Genomic DNA, 15,865 nt, shown 5'->3' on the forward strand with positions numbered 1-15,865 from the left:
TGCCCCTCTGGGTCCTGCTGGCTGCCACATTACAGACACCCCAGGGAGGCTGTCAGCACATCTAGGCAAAGCCGGGATTCCAGGAGGAGAGGGTGGGGTGGCGGAGCAGGCGCAGGAAGGGAGCGGCTGATGCCCCATGCTGAGCAGCCTGCTTCCCCTTTGCGCCCTGTCTGCCCTCTTCTCAAGTCCTGTGCAGTTTGCCTCTGACTCCCTTTAGTCCACCCCTTCCTTCTCTCTGTCCTCCGTGACTAGGCTGCCATCTCTCATCAGGACCATATCTCGGCAGCCTCCCGGCACGTGCCGAGTCCTCACCTCAGGAAATGGTTACCCAGCAGTCACCTAGCTGTCTAGACTCCGAACTGCGGACTCATCAGTGACCCTTCCTACATCCAATCCATCAGCAGAGCCCGTTCACACCATCTTCAACAGTGATCCAGAATCTACCACTTCTAACCCTCCCTCTGTGAGCATGTCCTGGCTGGCCACCACCCCATCTGGGTTGTGACAGGGCCTCCTCACAGGCCTGTCTGCCCACCCACATCCCTGCAGAGACTCTGTTGCTTGCCATCCTCTAATGGTTCCCTATGACAATTAAAGCCCACCGTGCTTGCCCTTGGCTTACAAGGCCCTACGTGATCCAGCCATCATCTACCCTGCAGCCCTTGTTCCGGTGAAAGGAAGGGGATCTGTTTAGAAAGATCTATTGCTGCGGGACACACCACCCCAGTACCTAGTGGCTTAAAATAACAGTAGTCACTTATTTTGCCCACGAATCTGCAATTGGGGCAGGGCTTGGCAGGAAAGGCTTGTCCCTGTTCCACCAGGTTTCTGCTGGGGCAGCTCAATTAGGGCTGAAAGATGCAGTTCCAACACACTGCATTCAGATGGTGGCACGTGGTACCAGCTGGTCAGAGAGTTCAGCAGGAGCTGAAAATTGGAGTCCTCAGTTCCTCTCCACAAGCTGCGTGGGCTTTCCCATAGAGTGGTGGCCAAGTTTGAAGAGTGAGTATCACAAAACAAAAAGTGTCCCCAAACACAAGAAGTAGAGGCTGCCTTAAGATGGGGCCCAGAAATTGTCACAGCATCATCGTCACCAAATTCTACTGGTCAAGTAGTCATGGAGCCCAGAGTCAAGGGGTAGGGACACAGAGCCTGTCTCTCCATGTGAGGAGTGCCGCAGATGTTTTTAAAGCACCTTGGACCTTGTCTCCCATCCCTGTCCTTCTCTTTACTGGGCTCTAGCCACACACTTTCCTGCAGCTCCCAGCGTGAGGAGCATGTTCCCACCCCAGGGCCTTTGCATTCACTCTTCCTTCTGCTGAAATGGTACCCCCTCCAGACACAGGTCCTTGCTCAGACAGCCCCTCCAACCCTGTCTAAATAGCAGCCAGCCCTACCCACCCTGCTGGAGGCCCAGCCCCACCTCCTCTTCAGAGCACAGGTGCTGGCTGCGGAGTAGGACACCTGTCAGCCTGTCACAGTGCCTGGCCCAGGAGCACTCGGGAACCAGTGGCTGAAAGGTCTCCCTCTCTTCTCAGTTACTCTAATCCTTCCTTTCCACCGCCAGAGGGTTCTTTCTAAACAGATCCCCTCCTTTCATCCCACCCCTCAGATGGCATCCTCTGCCTCATCTGCCTGACAACGGCTACCCATCCTTTAGGACCAAAAGCCACCTCCTCCTGCAGCCTGATCTCAGGACCGGGTTAATCTCCCTCCACCAGCCCCTTTGCATCCCAATATCTGATACCTGTGCTGCAGCCCCATACAGCACACAGTCTGCATCCCTGAGGCAGGACCTCCTATCTGAGCCCCAGCATTGGCCAGGTAAACAGCAGGTGCTCAGCGGATGTTCATGAAGGACCGAATGGCCAAATCCTTGAACCTCAGCCTCTACCCACACCAATTGTGAGGAAAAAGAAACAAAATTCTTTATTGATAAATAGCTTACAATGAAATAAATAGAGCAGTGGTTTGTTGAAGAATAAAAACTAGGGCAGAGGCTCGGTCTCTCTTCGCCCCTGCCTCTGGCCCTAAGCTTCAGCCCTCTGGCTGGACACTTTGGATGATGAGGCCTTGATGGGCAGCCCAGCCTTTCTCGGGCCCTTGGGGGCCTCTGTCTTCCTGGACAAGTGTGCAGGTACCACCTTGGACCCACTGCCCTTAGCAGGAGCAGCAGCCTTGGTGTTTGCTTTAGGGGCTTTAGGGGCCTTGGCCTTGGCCACCACCTTCTTTTTGGTCGGGGAAGCAGCACCATTCTTGACCTATACGAAAGCAAACCAGGAGCAAAGAGACAGCTGGGAAGGGCTGAAACCCCAGCTCTGGGTGGCTCTGGGTACACAACATCACCCTTATAAGCCTTAGTCTCTTATCTGTAAGATGGGGATGGCAACACCCCCAGGGTGCCGGGGGACCAGAGAGAAGGTGGTGGACTGTGCTTTGTAGGAAAAGAAATTGAGCCCCATCCCTGGCTGACCCTTCCAGGGGCTGAGTGTGGGATGCCCAAGCTCTGGCCTGTTCAGGGCAGGCAGCCAGGCCAGGAAAGTCATGCAGGCACCTACCTTGCTGGCCGTGGGTTTTGAACTCTTACTCTCAGCTTTGGTTTTCCTGTAGGCCTCAGCATCTCCTGGAATTTGATGGAGGAGGTTTTATAGGGGAAGAAGGAGGAACTGCTGGTGGAGCAGGAAGTTTCAGGGGCTCTGGAACCCCCATTCCTCCTGGGTCCTAGGTCTTCACTCAGCTATGTGACATGGGGCAAATCATTTAGCCACTCTGAGCCTCAGTGACCTAGTTTGAAGACTGGGAATAATAGCATGCCCCTCACAGAGTGGCTGGAGGGTTAAGGGAAGCACTTGCTCTATGCAAAGCACTAGTGCTCCAAGCCCACCAAAGCCAACATCTAACAGGCCTGTCAGCTCGAGCCTTTAGTTTGTCTTCCACCTGGCAGCCAGGATACTTTTTTTTACTTTTAAGACAGGGTCTCACTCTGTCACTGTGCTGGAGTGTGGTGGGACGATCTCAGCTTACTGCAGCCTTGACCTCCCAGGCTCAAGTGATCCTCCTGCCTCAGCCTCCCAAGTAGCTGGGGCAACAGGTATGCAACACCATGCCAGCTAATATTTTTATTTTTTGCAGAGATGGGATCCTAGTATCTTGCCCGGATTGGTCTCTAATTCCTGGGCTCAGCACTCAGCTGTGTGACAGAGCAAGAGCCTGTCTCCAAAAGAGACAGAGGAAAAAAAAAGAATAACTCTAGCCCTAGCTGCTTCCTGTCAGAATCCTTCCACAGCTCTGCATTGTCCTCTAGATAAAGCCCTGATTCCAGCTGCCCTTCACAGATTCTCCTTGCCAACACTGCAGGTAGACCGAAATACGTGCAGTTCTTCAAATACTCCACCTTCTTTTTGTGTTTTGTTTTGAGACCGAGTCTCACTCCGTCACCCACGCTGGAGTGCAGTGGTGTGATCTCGGCTCACTGTAACATCTGCCTCCTGGGTTCAAGTGATTTTCCTGCCTCAGCCACCCAAGTACCTGGGATTATAGGTGTACACCACCATGCCCAGCTAATTTTTGTATTTTTAGCAGAGACGGGGGTTCACCATGTTGACCAGGTTGGTCTCAAACTCCTGACCTCAAGTGATCCGCCCACCTTGGCCTCCCAAAGTGCTGGGCTTACAGGCATGAGCCACCATGTCCGGCCTAAAAACTCCACCTTCTTTATGCCTCCAGGCCTTTTCACAGGCCCTTCCCCTACTTGAGACACCTTCCTCCAGGAAGCCTTCCCTGACCCCTGCCTCAAGAATGAGTCAGGCTCCTGGTCTCTGCTTCCCCCTTCATAACCCTTGAAATGTCTGCCTCCTTCCCCCAACCAGCTACCATGAGTTCTCTCTCTCTAGGTCAAGCCCAGCACTCAGGACACACGCACTAGATAAGGAAACCCCTCTCCAGAGCTGGCTCCCCGCCCCCACTCCAGTGGCTGTCAAGACCCCCATCCCCACACCACCCGCTACAAGTCACACAGCTACCTTGGCTGCTCCTGCTGCCTTTGGCCTTTGCCTTCCTGCTGAGCCGGCCGGTACTGGAAGGTGCCCGCATGGCCTTGTCTGGCTTGGGGGGCACCTTCCTGGCCTCTCCTGACTGTGCCCTGGTGTCCTTGGCTGCGCCGCCTTGCTTGCGAGGCTTTTCTGTGGCTGCGCCTGGCTTGGGAGGAGCCTTCTGCACCTTTGCTGGCCTCTTGGCTGCCTTTTTCACCTTGCCCACGTTGGGAGGGTCCTCCTTGGCCTCACTTGGTTTCTTGGGGCCCTTCCCCTTGGCCTCGCCTGCTCTCCTGGGAGCCGTCGGGGGAGCCATCTTCCTGGGCTGGATTTTCCCCTTGTGCTTGGGAACTAACTGGAGAATGACACGGGGTGGGGCTGAAAGCAGAGCCTCAGGTGCCTCACGCCCCCCACCCTCCGTAAGACTCCGAATGGGAGGCCTTGTTCCAAACAGGGGGGCTCCGCAGGCAGTGAGGGGCAGGGAGAAGTCTACTGTGATTCTAGGATCTCAGGATCTCTCAACCACCCGCCCTAGGCCTGCCGCTTTCTCACAGATTGTGCCTCTGGACTCCTCCCCCCGGCCACCCTGAAGCACAGCACTGCCCTGCCTCATGCCCCATGCCCCCGCCACCTCGCCCCTTGACGCTCAGCAGAACATGGGCTGAGGTCAGATGGCTCTGGGCTCACAGCTTCCTCCGCCCTCCTCCAGCCGTGTACCGCAGCCACGTCTTCTCGTCTTTACAGCGGGACCATCACCAAGGGTGTGAGCGGCAGGGAATGGAGGGCTCCCGGCAAGCTGTTTCTTTCCTGTCCCCCAACCCTCAGGGCTCCCCATCACCGAGACTAGAAACTACCTTCCCCCCTCAACTGCCAGCACACCGCATCAGACACCCGATGTCCCTCTGGCTCTTCACCCTGCCTAGCCGCCTGGTCCTGCTGTGACGCAAGTCCAGGCTCTGACCCACGCCCAGGAGTTCCACCAGGGTGGGACTTTCTGTGATCTGTCACCAGGTAACCACAGGGACCGGCTTGGGGTAGGCTGAGAATGTTCCCCAGTGTTCCATGGCAACTGTCACGGCAGCTGCTACATGCAGGAAGTTAGGCAAGATGCAGGGGGCCCAGCAATGACAAGTCAGGCCCTGGGTCTGGTCCCTGAGGTATTCCTGGTGGCTGATGACAGTCCTGATGTTGGGGTGCAGTTTTGTCCCAGACCTGCCTCAGCTCTGAGTGACCTGGCATGTGTCCCCTCTTGGAGCCTCCTTATGAAGATGAAACTCTCCCCTTTGAAACGGAGGACATGGCTGCTCAAGGAGGTGCCAGCAGAGGGAAAACCCTTTGCTGAGGTGAGGAATTCCAGGAAGGGGCTACGTGCCCAGGACCCAGAAGTTAGCACAGCTGACACAGGCCCTGGGATCCCAAACATGCAACAGTTCACCTGTCCTGGACACCAACAAGGTGACTCTTGCAGTGGGAGCTCAGAGACGGCACACTACCTGCCTTCCTGGAGGAGAGGGCATCTCGGCTGAGACCACAGGAGGAACAAGGACAGGGGACCGGAGGGGAAAGGCCTTCCAGTAGAGGCCACAGCACTCACAGAGGCCAGGACCATTGCTCCAACCCTGGGCTATGTCCTCCCTCAGGGGTGCTTACTTTGAAGCTGCCAGTGGCCCCCCTGGCTTTGGAGTTGAGGGGCCTAGCGAGGAGGCCACGGCGCATGCCAGTGGCCAGCGCCTGCTTCAGCAGGTACTTGAAGCGGAGGACGTCCACTGTTGGGTACTTGTGCAGGATGTAGAGCTTGATAGCCGCCACCGATGTGCCCCGGCGCTGCTCCCCCGCCTGCAGCGCCTCCAGCACCATGCGCAGCACCGGGGGGTGGCGGCGTCCCACCGGGAGGCTGCTGTGGCTCGGGCCTGAGGAGAGATGGCAGGCCATCACCCGGGGCCCAGTCACAACTCAGCGGCAGGCATCAGCTGGCCCGTGGCGGGTGGGTGAGGGTCCAGCAAGGATCAGATGCCCCCCCCTCCCCAAGACACTGACCGCTGGCATGGGAGCTCCTGGACGGTCTCCCCTCAAGGCTCATTGAGTCTCTCTCTCTTTTTTTCTTTGAGACACTGTCTCTCTCTGTCCCCAGGCTGGAGTGCAATGGCGTGATCTCAGCTCACTGCAACTTCCACCTCCTGGGTTCAAGCAGTTCTCCTGCCTCAGCCTCCCAAGTAGCTGAGATTACAGGCGCTGCCACCATACCTGGCTGATTTTTGTATTTTTAGTAGAGACGAGGTTTCACCATGTTGGCCAGGCTGGTCTTGAACTCCTGACCTCATGATCCACCCACCTCAGCCTCCCAAAGTGCTGGGATTACAGGCTTGAGCCACCACGCCCAGCCAAGTCTCTCTTTTTAAAGAATGGAGTATTCCTTCAGAAAAACAAATCTAAATTGGGTGAATTTCATAACTATGGGTTTACAGGACCTCCGGGGCTATGTGCACATTCTCAGAGGCACCCAGACTGAGAGACTCTCCAGGGCACACAGCCTGGTTTCTTCCACAAATAAGGGGGGGGAAAAAGTGGGAGGGGCACCCTATGGACTAAGGGTCCTTAGGAAACCTCTCAACCAAATGCTCATTCCCAGAGCAGGATTTGAACAATCCAACTGGAAAAAGAAAGGCAACAGATAAATGTGAGCACTGGAAGGAAATATTGGATATTAGCGATAATATTGTTTCAGGTGTGCTAATGGTATTACAATTGCTTTTTAAAAGGTTCTTATCTGTTAAAGGTAAATATTATAAAAGATATTTACAGATGAAATGCTAAATCCAGCATTTGTTTTGAAATAACCCAGCAGATGAAACAAGAGCGTCCACAAGCTGATGACTGTTGGAGCTGGATGATGGGTACAGTGGAAGGCAGTTACAGACCATTTGGTAGTCTACTTTTGTATCCATTTGAAAGTTTTTTGTTTTGTTTTATGGAGACAGGGTCTCAATCTGTCACCCAAGCTGGAGTGCAGTGCCACAATCATGACTCACTGAAGCCTTGACCTCTCTGGCTCAAGTGATCCTCTCGCCTCAGTCTCCAAAGTAGCTGGCACCACAGGCACGCAACACCACGCCCGGCTAATTTTTGTATTATTATTATTATTATTGTTATTTGACACAGGGGTCTCACTACATTGCTCAGTTTAGTCTCAAACTCCTGAGTTCAAGCTATCTTCTCACCTCAGTCTCCCAAAGTGCTAGGATTACAAGCGTGAGCCACCATGCTCGGCCCTGAAAGTTTTCATAATAAAAAGTTACCAAAAAATTCCACTCTTAGGTATATACCTGAGGGAAATGAAAACACATGTCCGCACAAAAATGTACACATGAATGTTCATAGCAGTATTATTCGTGTCGGCCCAAAGATGGAACCAGCCCAAACATCCATGATGAATGATCGACAGATGGATGAACAAAATGTGGTCTCTACCCATCCCGTGGAATATTATCCAGCCATACAAAGGAGTGAAGCCCTGGCTATGACATGGAGGAGCCCTAAAACATGCTAAGTGAAAAAAGGCAGTCAGAAAAAGCCACATACTGTCTGATTCCATTTATATGAAATGTCCAGAATAAGAAGTCCATAGATGCAGAAAGCAGATTGGTGGTTGCCAGGGCTAGGGAGTGGGGGTGGAGAGTGACTGCTAATGGGTACTGGTTTTCTTGAAGTGATGAAAATATTCTAAAATTGATTATAGAGATGGATACACAACTCTGAGTATACCAAAAGCCATTGTACACTTTAAAGGGTGAATTGTATTGTATGAGAATTATTTCTCAATAACGTGTTATAAAAAAGTTGCAAATGAAGTAGGATCAAGGGTGGGGGAAGCATGAGAAGTTGTCAGTCACCATGAAATGCATAAAAGGGATTTAAACATGAAACCGGATTTAAATGTGGTGAATGGAAATGTTGATTTCTGATCAATCTGCAGAATTTAAAGACTTAAATTCTGGGCAATATCGTGAGACCTCGACTCTACGAAAATCTTTAAAAATGAGCAGAGTGTGGTGGTGTGTGCCTGTAGGCCTAGCTACTCGGGAGGCTGAGGTGGGAAGACTGCTTGAGCCTGGGAAGTGGAGACTGCAGTGAGCTGAGATCACACCACTGCACTCCAGCCTGGGTGACAAAGCAAGACCCTGTCTCAAAAAAAAAAAAAAAAAAAAAAAAAAAAAAGACAAAAAAATTGGCTATATTAAAAATTTTTTTTCCATAGAAAAAAAAAACAACATGGAACTCTATATCTAGAGCAAAATTAATCCAATTCAACCCCTGTTGGGTCCTGGCCATGACGAGTCCAGTGTAGGAATATTCATTTGGGGGCCAAAGGTGTTGAGCTGGTATAGTCCTGGGTCACTCCCGGGCTCTCAGGAGTTTCATTCTGCCCTCTAGGCCTCAGTCTTCCCATCCGTACAGTGGGGATGGGGGCCTCTAAGGAGATCTGAGCCCTCCCAGCTGCAGTGCTGCAGGGCTTCCCAAGGGTCTTCGCTTGGCCTGACCTCACGAGCAGCTCCAACCCCTCCTCTGCTTCCCCCCAGACCATGTCTGTCCCAGAGAGCCACCCCCAGGAGTCCTCCCTCAGGCCTGTCCCCTCTCACCCCAGCCCCTCATTCGGTAGCTATTCCATGCCTGCCGTATACCAGGATGTCCAGAACAGAGCTCAGCCCCCCAAACCTGCCCTTCATCTCTCTTCCAGGAATACCCCACGCCCCCACTGCCCATACCTACCCAACATCCAAGCAAGAACTGGGGGCATTCTGGGCCCTCTCCTCCCCACCACACCCACTCGAGGCCTCTCCATAGGCTTTTCTCTCCATATTCTGGCCTCTCCTCTCCAACTCCCCAGCACCAGCCTCCTCCCCACTGCCTCTTCCCCACCCCATGCATTCTCCTCGCTGCATCTCACCCCCCTCACCTCCCTGCTTGAAACCGTCCATGGCTCCCTGTTCAATATAAAAGTTGACCTAACTGAAGGCCTTGGAGGCCCTGTGTGATGGGCCCCTCCTCCCACTGCTTCCCCAGCACTGCCCTCCTTCCCAGAAGGAAGACGCAGCTTCCGAGACAAGCTGCTGGCGCGCTGGCCTCTGGGCCTCAGCCCATGCCGTTTCCTCTGCCTGGGATGCCTCTCTCCTCCCGGCCATGCAGGCTGCTCTCACTCATCCTTCAAGGCTCAAAATGCACCTTGGTTTGGACACCTCTGACTTCTGACTTCCCAGTTAACTCTGCCCTTTTACTTCTTGGCACCGGGACCCCCTCCCTATCTCCCTAGGTGTCTTGGCAAATAGAACACTTCCCCTGGCTGAGGCACACCCATCCTTCAGGGTCACCTCTTCTGGGAAGCTTTCCCTGACCTCCCAGAGTGGGTTAGGGGACTCCTCTGGGCTCCTGCAGCTCTGGATTACCACCACTGAAGCACACATCACATTAGCAAACAGCACGGAGCCATGGGCCAGGCTTCCCCATCAGACTGGGAGGTCCTTGAGGGAGTGAACTGGGCCTGGTTTGCCTCAGTGCACCCTCATGTCCAGATAAACCCTGAGGTGTTTTTTGGTTGAAAATTGGAATGCCTAGGCCTGTATAAAATGCTCCTGCCCCAGTCCCTCCAACTAGCTGCCCACAGCTGCAGCCTGGCTATGGGCTACGGTCTCCGGCAGGAAACGGGCTCCAGCTGGAAGGCCCTGTGGCTCTTCTCTGAGCTAGGCCGGCCCCAGCCCCCAGGCCCTACCTGGCCTTGCTACCTGTATATCAGCTCTTCAGCCAAAAGGCAGTTGAGCTTAGCAGCTTGGTGCTGGGTGAGTGCTGGGTGGGTGCTGGGTGGGTGTTGGGTGGGTGCTGGGCCAGGCTGGGAAAGGACAAGGAGCGGGGGTGGAGCGTCAAGGGCAACCCAGGGAGTGGGCTCGCAGGGATGAGGGAGGGGCTGCCTCCTCTTGCTCACCTGGCTTTTCAGATTCAGGAGACCTGGATGATCCTGCTGTGGAAGTCGAGGAGGGTGAGATGTCGCTGGTGACACTCCCAGAAGCCATGAGACCGACAGGTGCAGCCAGCAGACCCCTCACCCGGGTGTGAGGCTGCTGGGCCTGCCCACTAGGCTTATATACCAGCAGCCTGCACCCCCCCCCACCACTCCAATCAGCCCTGATTGGGCTGGGAGTGCTCCAAGCTGCTGACTGGGGCTGGAGGTGTGGAATGGGGCACAGCAGCCTGCCTTCTGTAGGGAGCCCCAGCTGGACTACCCGCTCCTGTGTAAGCTTGGGGGCGTCGCTGGACTTCTCTGGGTCTCAGTCCCCATGGTGCAATGATGGGAGCTGAGATACTTGATCTTGCCTGTACCCTCTGCCCACCACGGGCTGGAGATGCTGATGAGGAATTGGGGTCACCTGTGTTGTCAGGAAGGCCGCTGAGGCGGCCCTCTAATCCTACCAGGTGGGCAGTGGGCTGCCCCACGCCACTGCTGGCCTCAGTTTCTCAAAAAGTAGTGGTTGGAGGCAGCCCAACTGCTACTTTTACCCAGAGCACATGCCCCTAGATCAGAGTAGCCCCTTCTGAGGCCAGCCAGGCTCTCTGGGCCTGTGCCCTCCTTTGGTTGTGTTTTTAAAGAAATAATAAGGGAGGATGCTTCGCAAAAGTCTTCATAGATAAGGACAACATCCACTGGGACAATGGACAAAGAAGGTAAACAGGCAATTCACCAGCCTAAAGGCTGAGGAACAGGAAAATGGACACTTCCCTGGCATTTGAGAAAATTCAAATTGAAACAATGGTGAAATACTACTTTTTCCCATCAAATTGACAAAAAAAAAAAAACTTTCCAAGCAAACACCCAAGGCCTGGCTAAATCACACCCTTTCTGTAGAATATTCTGCAGCCATCTAAAATGACAAGGTGGGCTGGTGCGGTGGCTCACACCTGTAATCCTAGCACTTTGGGAGGCTGAGGTGGGCGGATCACCTGAGGTCAGGAGTTTGAGACCAGCCTAGCCAACGTGGTGAAACTTCATCTCTACTAAAAATATAAAATTAGTTGGGTGTGGTGGCGTGCACCTGTAGTCCCAGCTACTTGGAAGGCTGAGGCAGGAGAATCACTTGAACCTGGGAGCTGGAGATTGCAGTGAGCCAGGATCGAGCCATTGCACTCCAGCCTGGGCAACAAGAGCGAAACTGTGTCTCAAAAATAAATCAATAAAAATAAAATAAAATAAAATGACAAGGTGGATTAAAACAAGGATGAGGAGCCAGGTGTGGTGGCTCATACCTATAATCCCAGAACTTCGGGAGGCTGAGGCAGGAGGATCGCTTGAGCCCAGGAGTTCAAGACCAGCCTAGGCAAAAAAGTGAAATCCTGTCTCTACCAAAAAATACAAAAATTAGCTGGGCATGGTGGTGTGCACCTGTAGTCCCAGCTACCTGGGAGGCTGAGGCAGGAGGATTGCTTGAGCCTGGGAAGTCAAGGCTGCAAGGAGCTGTGATCACACCCCTGCACTCCAGGCTGGGCTACAGAGTAAGACCCTGTCAAAAAAAAAAGGGGTGGGGGGAAGAAAAGAAAACAAACAAGGATGAGGCTGTATTTCACACTCAGCAAAATGACAAAAGATGTAAGTGTCTATCAATACTGAGTGACTAGGATTCAAGGAAAGTATAACTGCTGGGGGGTGGGGAGTGAGTTGGTAGCCACCTTAGAAAGCAATTCATGGATGTTTCATACAACTGAGGGGGGATTCACTCCACAACCCACCCATTCCGCTCTAGGTGTAGATCTGAGACAAACGTATACACTTACGTGCAAAGATGTTTATTTCAACCTTAGCAGAAATTCAAAACAACATAAATGCCCATCAGGTGGAGAGTGGACAAGTAAACTGTGGCCTATTCGCACAGTGGAATAGTACACAGTAGTGAAAAGGAGTGAACCAGAATGTATTGGAGAGTACGCCCCAACTACTGAGAAGACAAAACTTGCGTGTGTGTGTGTGTGTGTGTGTGTGTGTGTGTGTGAAGGCACAATAGTTCTTTTTAATTTTTAAAAAAATTTTTTTGTTTTTTTATCTTACCAGTCACAAGCAGTAGAAAAAAGTTCTGAATGGATTCATACCAAGGTAATAGTAGAAGTGGTTACCTCTGAGGAAGGGATGGGTTTTAAACAGCGTACATTCTTCTCTAGGTAGTCTCTTTATTGTGGAATTTTTCCCAGAGGACTCTCCATCCCCAGAGATCTGGACTCAGGGAGGCTGTGGTCATCAAAGTGTTCTAAAGTGAAGTCAGATTTCACTCCCCCGCCTAGCATCCTGCATGGCTCCCCACTGCCCTTGGGTGAAAGTTCATGCTCTTCAGTCTGACTTAAGGAGCCTCCTCCCCGCTTGAATCCCACAATTCACCCACACTGCGGCTCCTGGAATGGGCCATGTGCTGATATCGGGCCCCTTTTGTCTCCTCTTTGTGTGTTGAACTGATGCAGAACTGCCCCCAATTTTTCACTTCTGCCCATTTGCAATGCAACTTTGCAACCCCTCACATTTCTTGTTTGTTTGTTTGTTTTTTTGAGACAGGGTTTCACTCTGTCGCCCAGGCTGGAGTGCAGTGGTGCAATCATAGCTCACTGCAGCCTCGACCTTCTGGGCTCAAGTGGTTTCCTACCTCAGTCTTCCAAGTGGCTGGGACTTAGGCACATGCCACTATGCCTGGCTAATTAAAAAAAAAACAATATATATATATACACACATATATATGTATGTGTATATATATACATATATATGTATGTGTATATATATACATATATATGTATGTGTATATATATACATATATATATGTATGTGTATATATATGTACGTATATATATTAGAAATGGAGTCTTGCTATGTTGCCCAGGCTGGTCTTGAACTCCTGGCCTCAAGTGACCTCCCACCTGGCCTCCCAAAGTGTAGGGATTAGAGGCGTGAGCCACTGCACCTGGCCCCTCCCACATTTCTTAAATCTGAGTGGATTCCTTAAATCTTATGACTTGCTTTGACCAACAGCAGAAATGATGGTATGCCAGTCCCATTGCCATGTTAACTAGCCCCTAGCTAGCCTGCCAGATGCTGAGGCCTATGGCTGTCACCCCTGTTACCTGGCCATCTGAGGGTCAACCAGCCAGTCCCCAGCCAACCCTCCAGTTGACCACAGATGCTTGAATGAACCCAGCCGAAATCGACCAAGCTTGGTTCAGATCAGCAGATCTGCCTGGCTGATCCAGAATCATGAATGATATGCAGTTTGTTGTTTTAAGCCATGAAGTGTTGGGGTTGTCTGTCTTGCCGTACAAGTCAATTGATACACTTGGACTAGAAGGCCCCTCTGTACGCACCGCCCCCCTTCTCTGGACTCTTTCCCACTCATCTTTTGGCCTCAGAGTAGATGCCGCATCTTCAGAAAAGCCTTGCCTGGCCTCTAGAAGGTTAGGGGCCCCTCCTCTGGGCTCTGCCAGGCCCCAGCCTTGCTCCTGGAGAGCCTCAAGCGCTCTGAATCGCAGCTCTTCTTCCGTGTCTCCAGGCTTTGCGCTCTGGGGGAGGAGCAGGGCTGTATCTGTCTTGTTCCTGGTGGTATCCCTGGTGCCCAGCGCAGCACCTGGCACACGGTCAGTGCTCAGTACCCATTACTGTGATGCCTGGAGGTCCCAGTGCTGGAGGCCTGAAAACCATCTTCCGGGACTATGCTGGAGCAGGAGACGAAGCAAAGAGGCAAATGGAAGTTGGCACAAGTGGGGGCAGCAATTTTGATCACATTTATGGGACACTTCCAAGAACTGAGAAGTAGAGCAACACTCAGCGATAGAAACATTCCCACGAGCTTCTTCCGAAACCCTGCTCCCGGCTGTGCCAGGATCGAGTTTCGCATTTGAAGGGAAGAAGCTCTAAAATGTGCTGCATGATCTAAAAATTCCTCTAGAGGATTGCCTTTTTACAGGGAAATGGTAATTCTGAGCATCAGACTGCGGGGACGACGGGCCGCTTGGTGAGCTTCTGCGATTTTTTACTGAGGCCTGTATGAAATGTAACTTCTGCTGAGAACTAGTTATGAAACACTGAATGGGGTCGGCCTACATGTGAACTGTCCTACAGTTCTGAAGATCACAGTTCTGAACTTTTGGAAGCAGTTTTAGGATGTCTGCTTTGTGTAACTCCAGCCCCTATAACATCAGGACATTTGTGACTTTTCTTTCCTGACTTTGAGTCAATAAATGTATAAAGGGCGGGGTAGAAATAGTAACAGCTGCCACATTCGACATCCATGTAAATATTTTATATTCACTATTTTATTTATACATGGAGAAGCTGAAGTTCAGAGAGGACCTGCACTTCGATCTTCCTGAGTTCCTGGGCTGCAGCCTGGAAGCCCTTTGTTTTAGTAAAGAAATTGGCTATAGGCCAGGCGTGGTGGCTCATCCTGTAATCTCAGCACTTTGGGAGGCTGAGGCAGGCGGATTACTTGAGCTCAGGAGTTCGAGATCAGCCTGGGCAACATGGCAAAACCCCGTCTCTACTAAAAATACAAAAAATTAGCCAGGCGAGGTGGTGCGTGCCTATAATCCCAGCTACTCAAGAGGCTGAGGCAGGAGAATTGCTTGAACCCAGGAGGTGGAGGTTGTAGTGAGCCAAGATCGTGCCACTGCACTCCAGCCTGGGCAATAGAGCAAGACTCTGTCTCAGAAAAGAAAGAAGGGAAGGAAGGAAGGAAGGGAGGGAGGGAGGGAGGGAAAGGAAGGAAGGAAAAGAAATTGGCTATAACTCCAAAATCACAAGTGACTTAAACAAGAAACCATGAAATTCTTCCCTCTTGAAACTCTTTAAGCATAAGTTGGCCAGGGCTGTTAAGGCAGCATGGGGGAACCATGGTGAGACACACCAGAGAACACTTTGCCATTCTCTGTCCTCAGATTCTATCTCATGATCTAATATGGGTGCGGAAGCTCCAGTCATCATGACTGCTTTCCAGCCAGCAGGAAGAAAAGACGAGAGGGAAGCTCCAGTCATCATGACTGCTTTCCAGCCAGCAGGAAGAAAAGACGAGAGGAAAAGGAGGGCACTTCCATTCTCTGAAATGCACAACCTAGAGACTGCACACATCATTTCTGAGTACCCTACAATGACTGGACCTTAATGTCCTGCCACCACAGGTGCAAAAGAAGCTGAAAGATGCTGTCTTGTGTTGAGCAACCAGGTGCCCAGCTAGAACCTAGGATGATATTATTAATAGAAGGAAAGGGAATGAATATTGGGGGCAGTTAGCACTTGCTTCCCCGCTTTGCAAGACCCCCCTCTCTGTGTTAATCTCCTTACAAGTCAATTTCCCACCACACAAGGGGCTGCCTCCTTTGAACTTAGTTCATGTCTCTGGGAAGGGAATTCACATTTATTGAATGTCTACTGTGCACAGCACCCTTTACACCATTAATCTTATTAGTCCCTATAGACAATTCTACCAAGTGGGATAATTCTCTCCTTTATTAGCTGAGGGGCCTGAGTCTTGGAGCAATTCAAGGACTTGCCCAAACCAAGTGCTGTGGCTCATGCCTGTAGTCGCAGCACTTTGAGAGGCCAAGGCAGGAGGATCGTTTGAGGCTGGAAGTTCAAGACCAGCCTGGGCAACATAGGGAGACTCCATCTCTACAAAAAATAAAAAATAAGTTGGGTGTGGTGGGGTGTGCCTGTGATCCTGGCTACTTGAGAGGCTGAGACAGAAGGATTGCTTGAAGCTGGGAAGTCGAGGCTACAGTGAGCTATGATGGCACCACTGTACTCCAGTCTGGGTGACAAAAGTGAG

General features: G+C 51.9%; 1 protein-coding gene across 2 annotated transcripts; it reads right to left on the reverse strand.

The window, feature by feature from the left end:
• Positions 1 to 1,903: 1,903 nt before the first annotated feature.
• LOC100450433 (histone H1.8) lies at positions 1,904 to 10,093 on the reverse strand. Of its 2 annotated transcripts, XM_002813144.3 has the most exons (5): positions 9,955 to 10,093; positions 5,682 to 5,941; positions 4,023 to 4,386; positions 2,559 to 2,623; positions 1,904 to 2,261 (listed from the first exon to the last, which is right to left on the reverse strand). In XM_002813144.3, the coding sequence occupies exons 1-5, from the start codon at positions 10,091 to 10,093 to the stop codon at positions 2,031 to 2,033; spliced, it is 1,059 nt and encodes a 352-aa protein (XP_002813190.3). In that variant the 3' UTR covers positions 1,904 to 2,030. The 2 variants fall into 2 exon arrangements, with proteins under 2 accessions (XP_002813190.3, XP_024100689.2); XM_024244921.3 differs by lacking the exons at positions 5,682 to 5,941; positions 9,955 to 10,093 and adding an exon at positions 4,886 to 5,069.
• Positions 10,094 to 15,865: the final 5,772 nt, after the last annotated feature.

Source organism: Pongo abelii, chromosome 2 (genome assembly GCF_028885655.2).
Source record: "Pongo abelii isolate AG06213 chromosome 2, NHGRI_mPonAbe1-v2.0_pri, whole genome shotgun sequence".
NCBI lineage: Eukaryota > Metazoa > Chordata > Mammalia > Primates > Hominidae > Pongo > Pongo abelii.

What these genes read in the sequence shown, in the direction of transcription:
- LOC100450433 (XM_002813144.3), bottom strand. Translation starts at nt 10,093, where the DNA reads ATGGCTTCTGGGAGTGTCACCAGCGACATCTCACCCTCCTCGACTTCC. An exon ending in AGGCAGCAGGAGCAGCCAAG is followed by an intron (nt 2,624 to 4,022) that starts GTAGCTGTGTGA and finishes ATCAAATTCCAG; the next exon opens with GAGATGCTGAGGCCTACAGG. An exon ending in CAAAACCCACGGCCAGCAAG is followed by an intron (nt 2,262 to 2,558) that starts GTAGGTGCCTGC and finishes GCTTTCGTATAG; the next exon opens with GTCAAGAATGGTGCTGCTTC.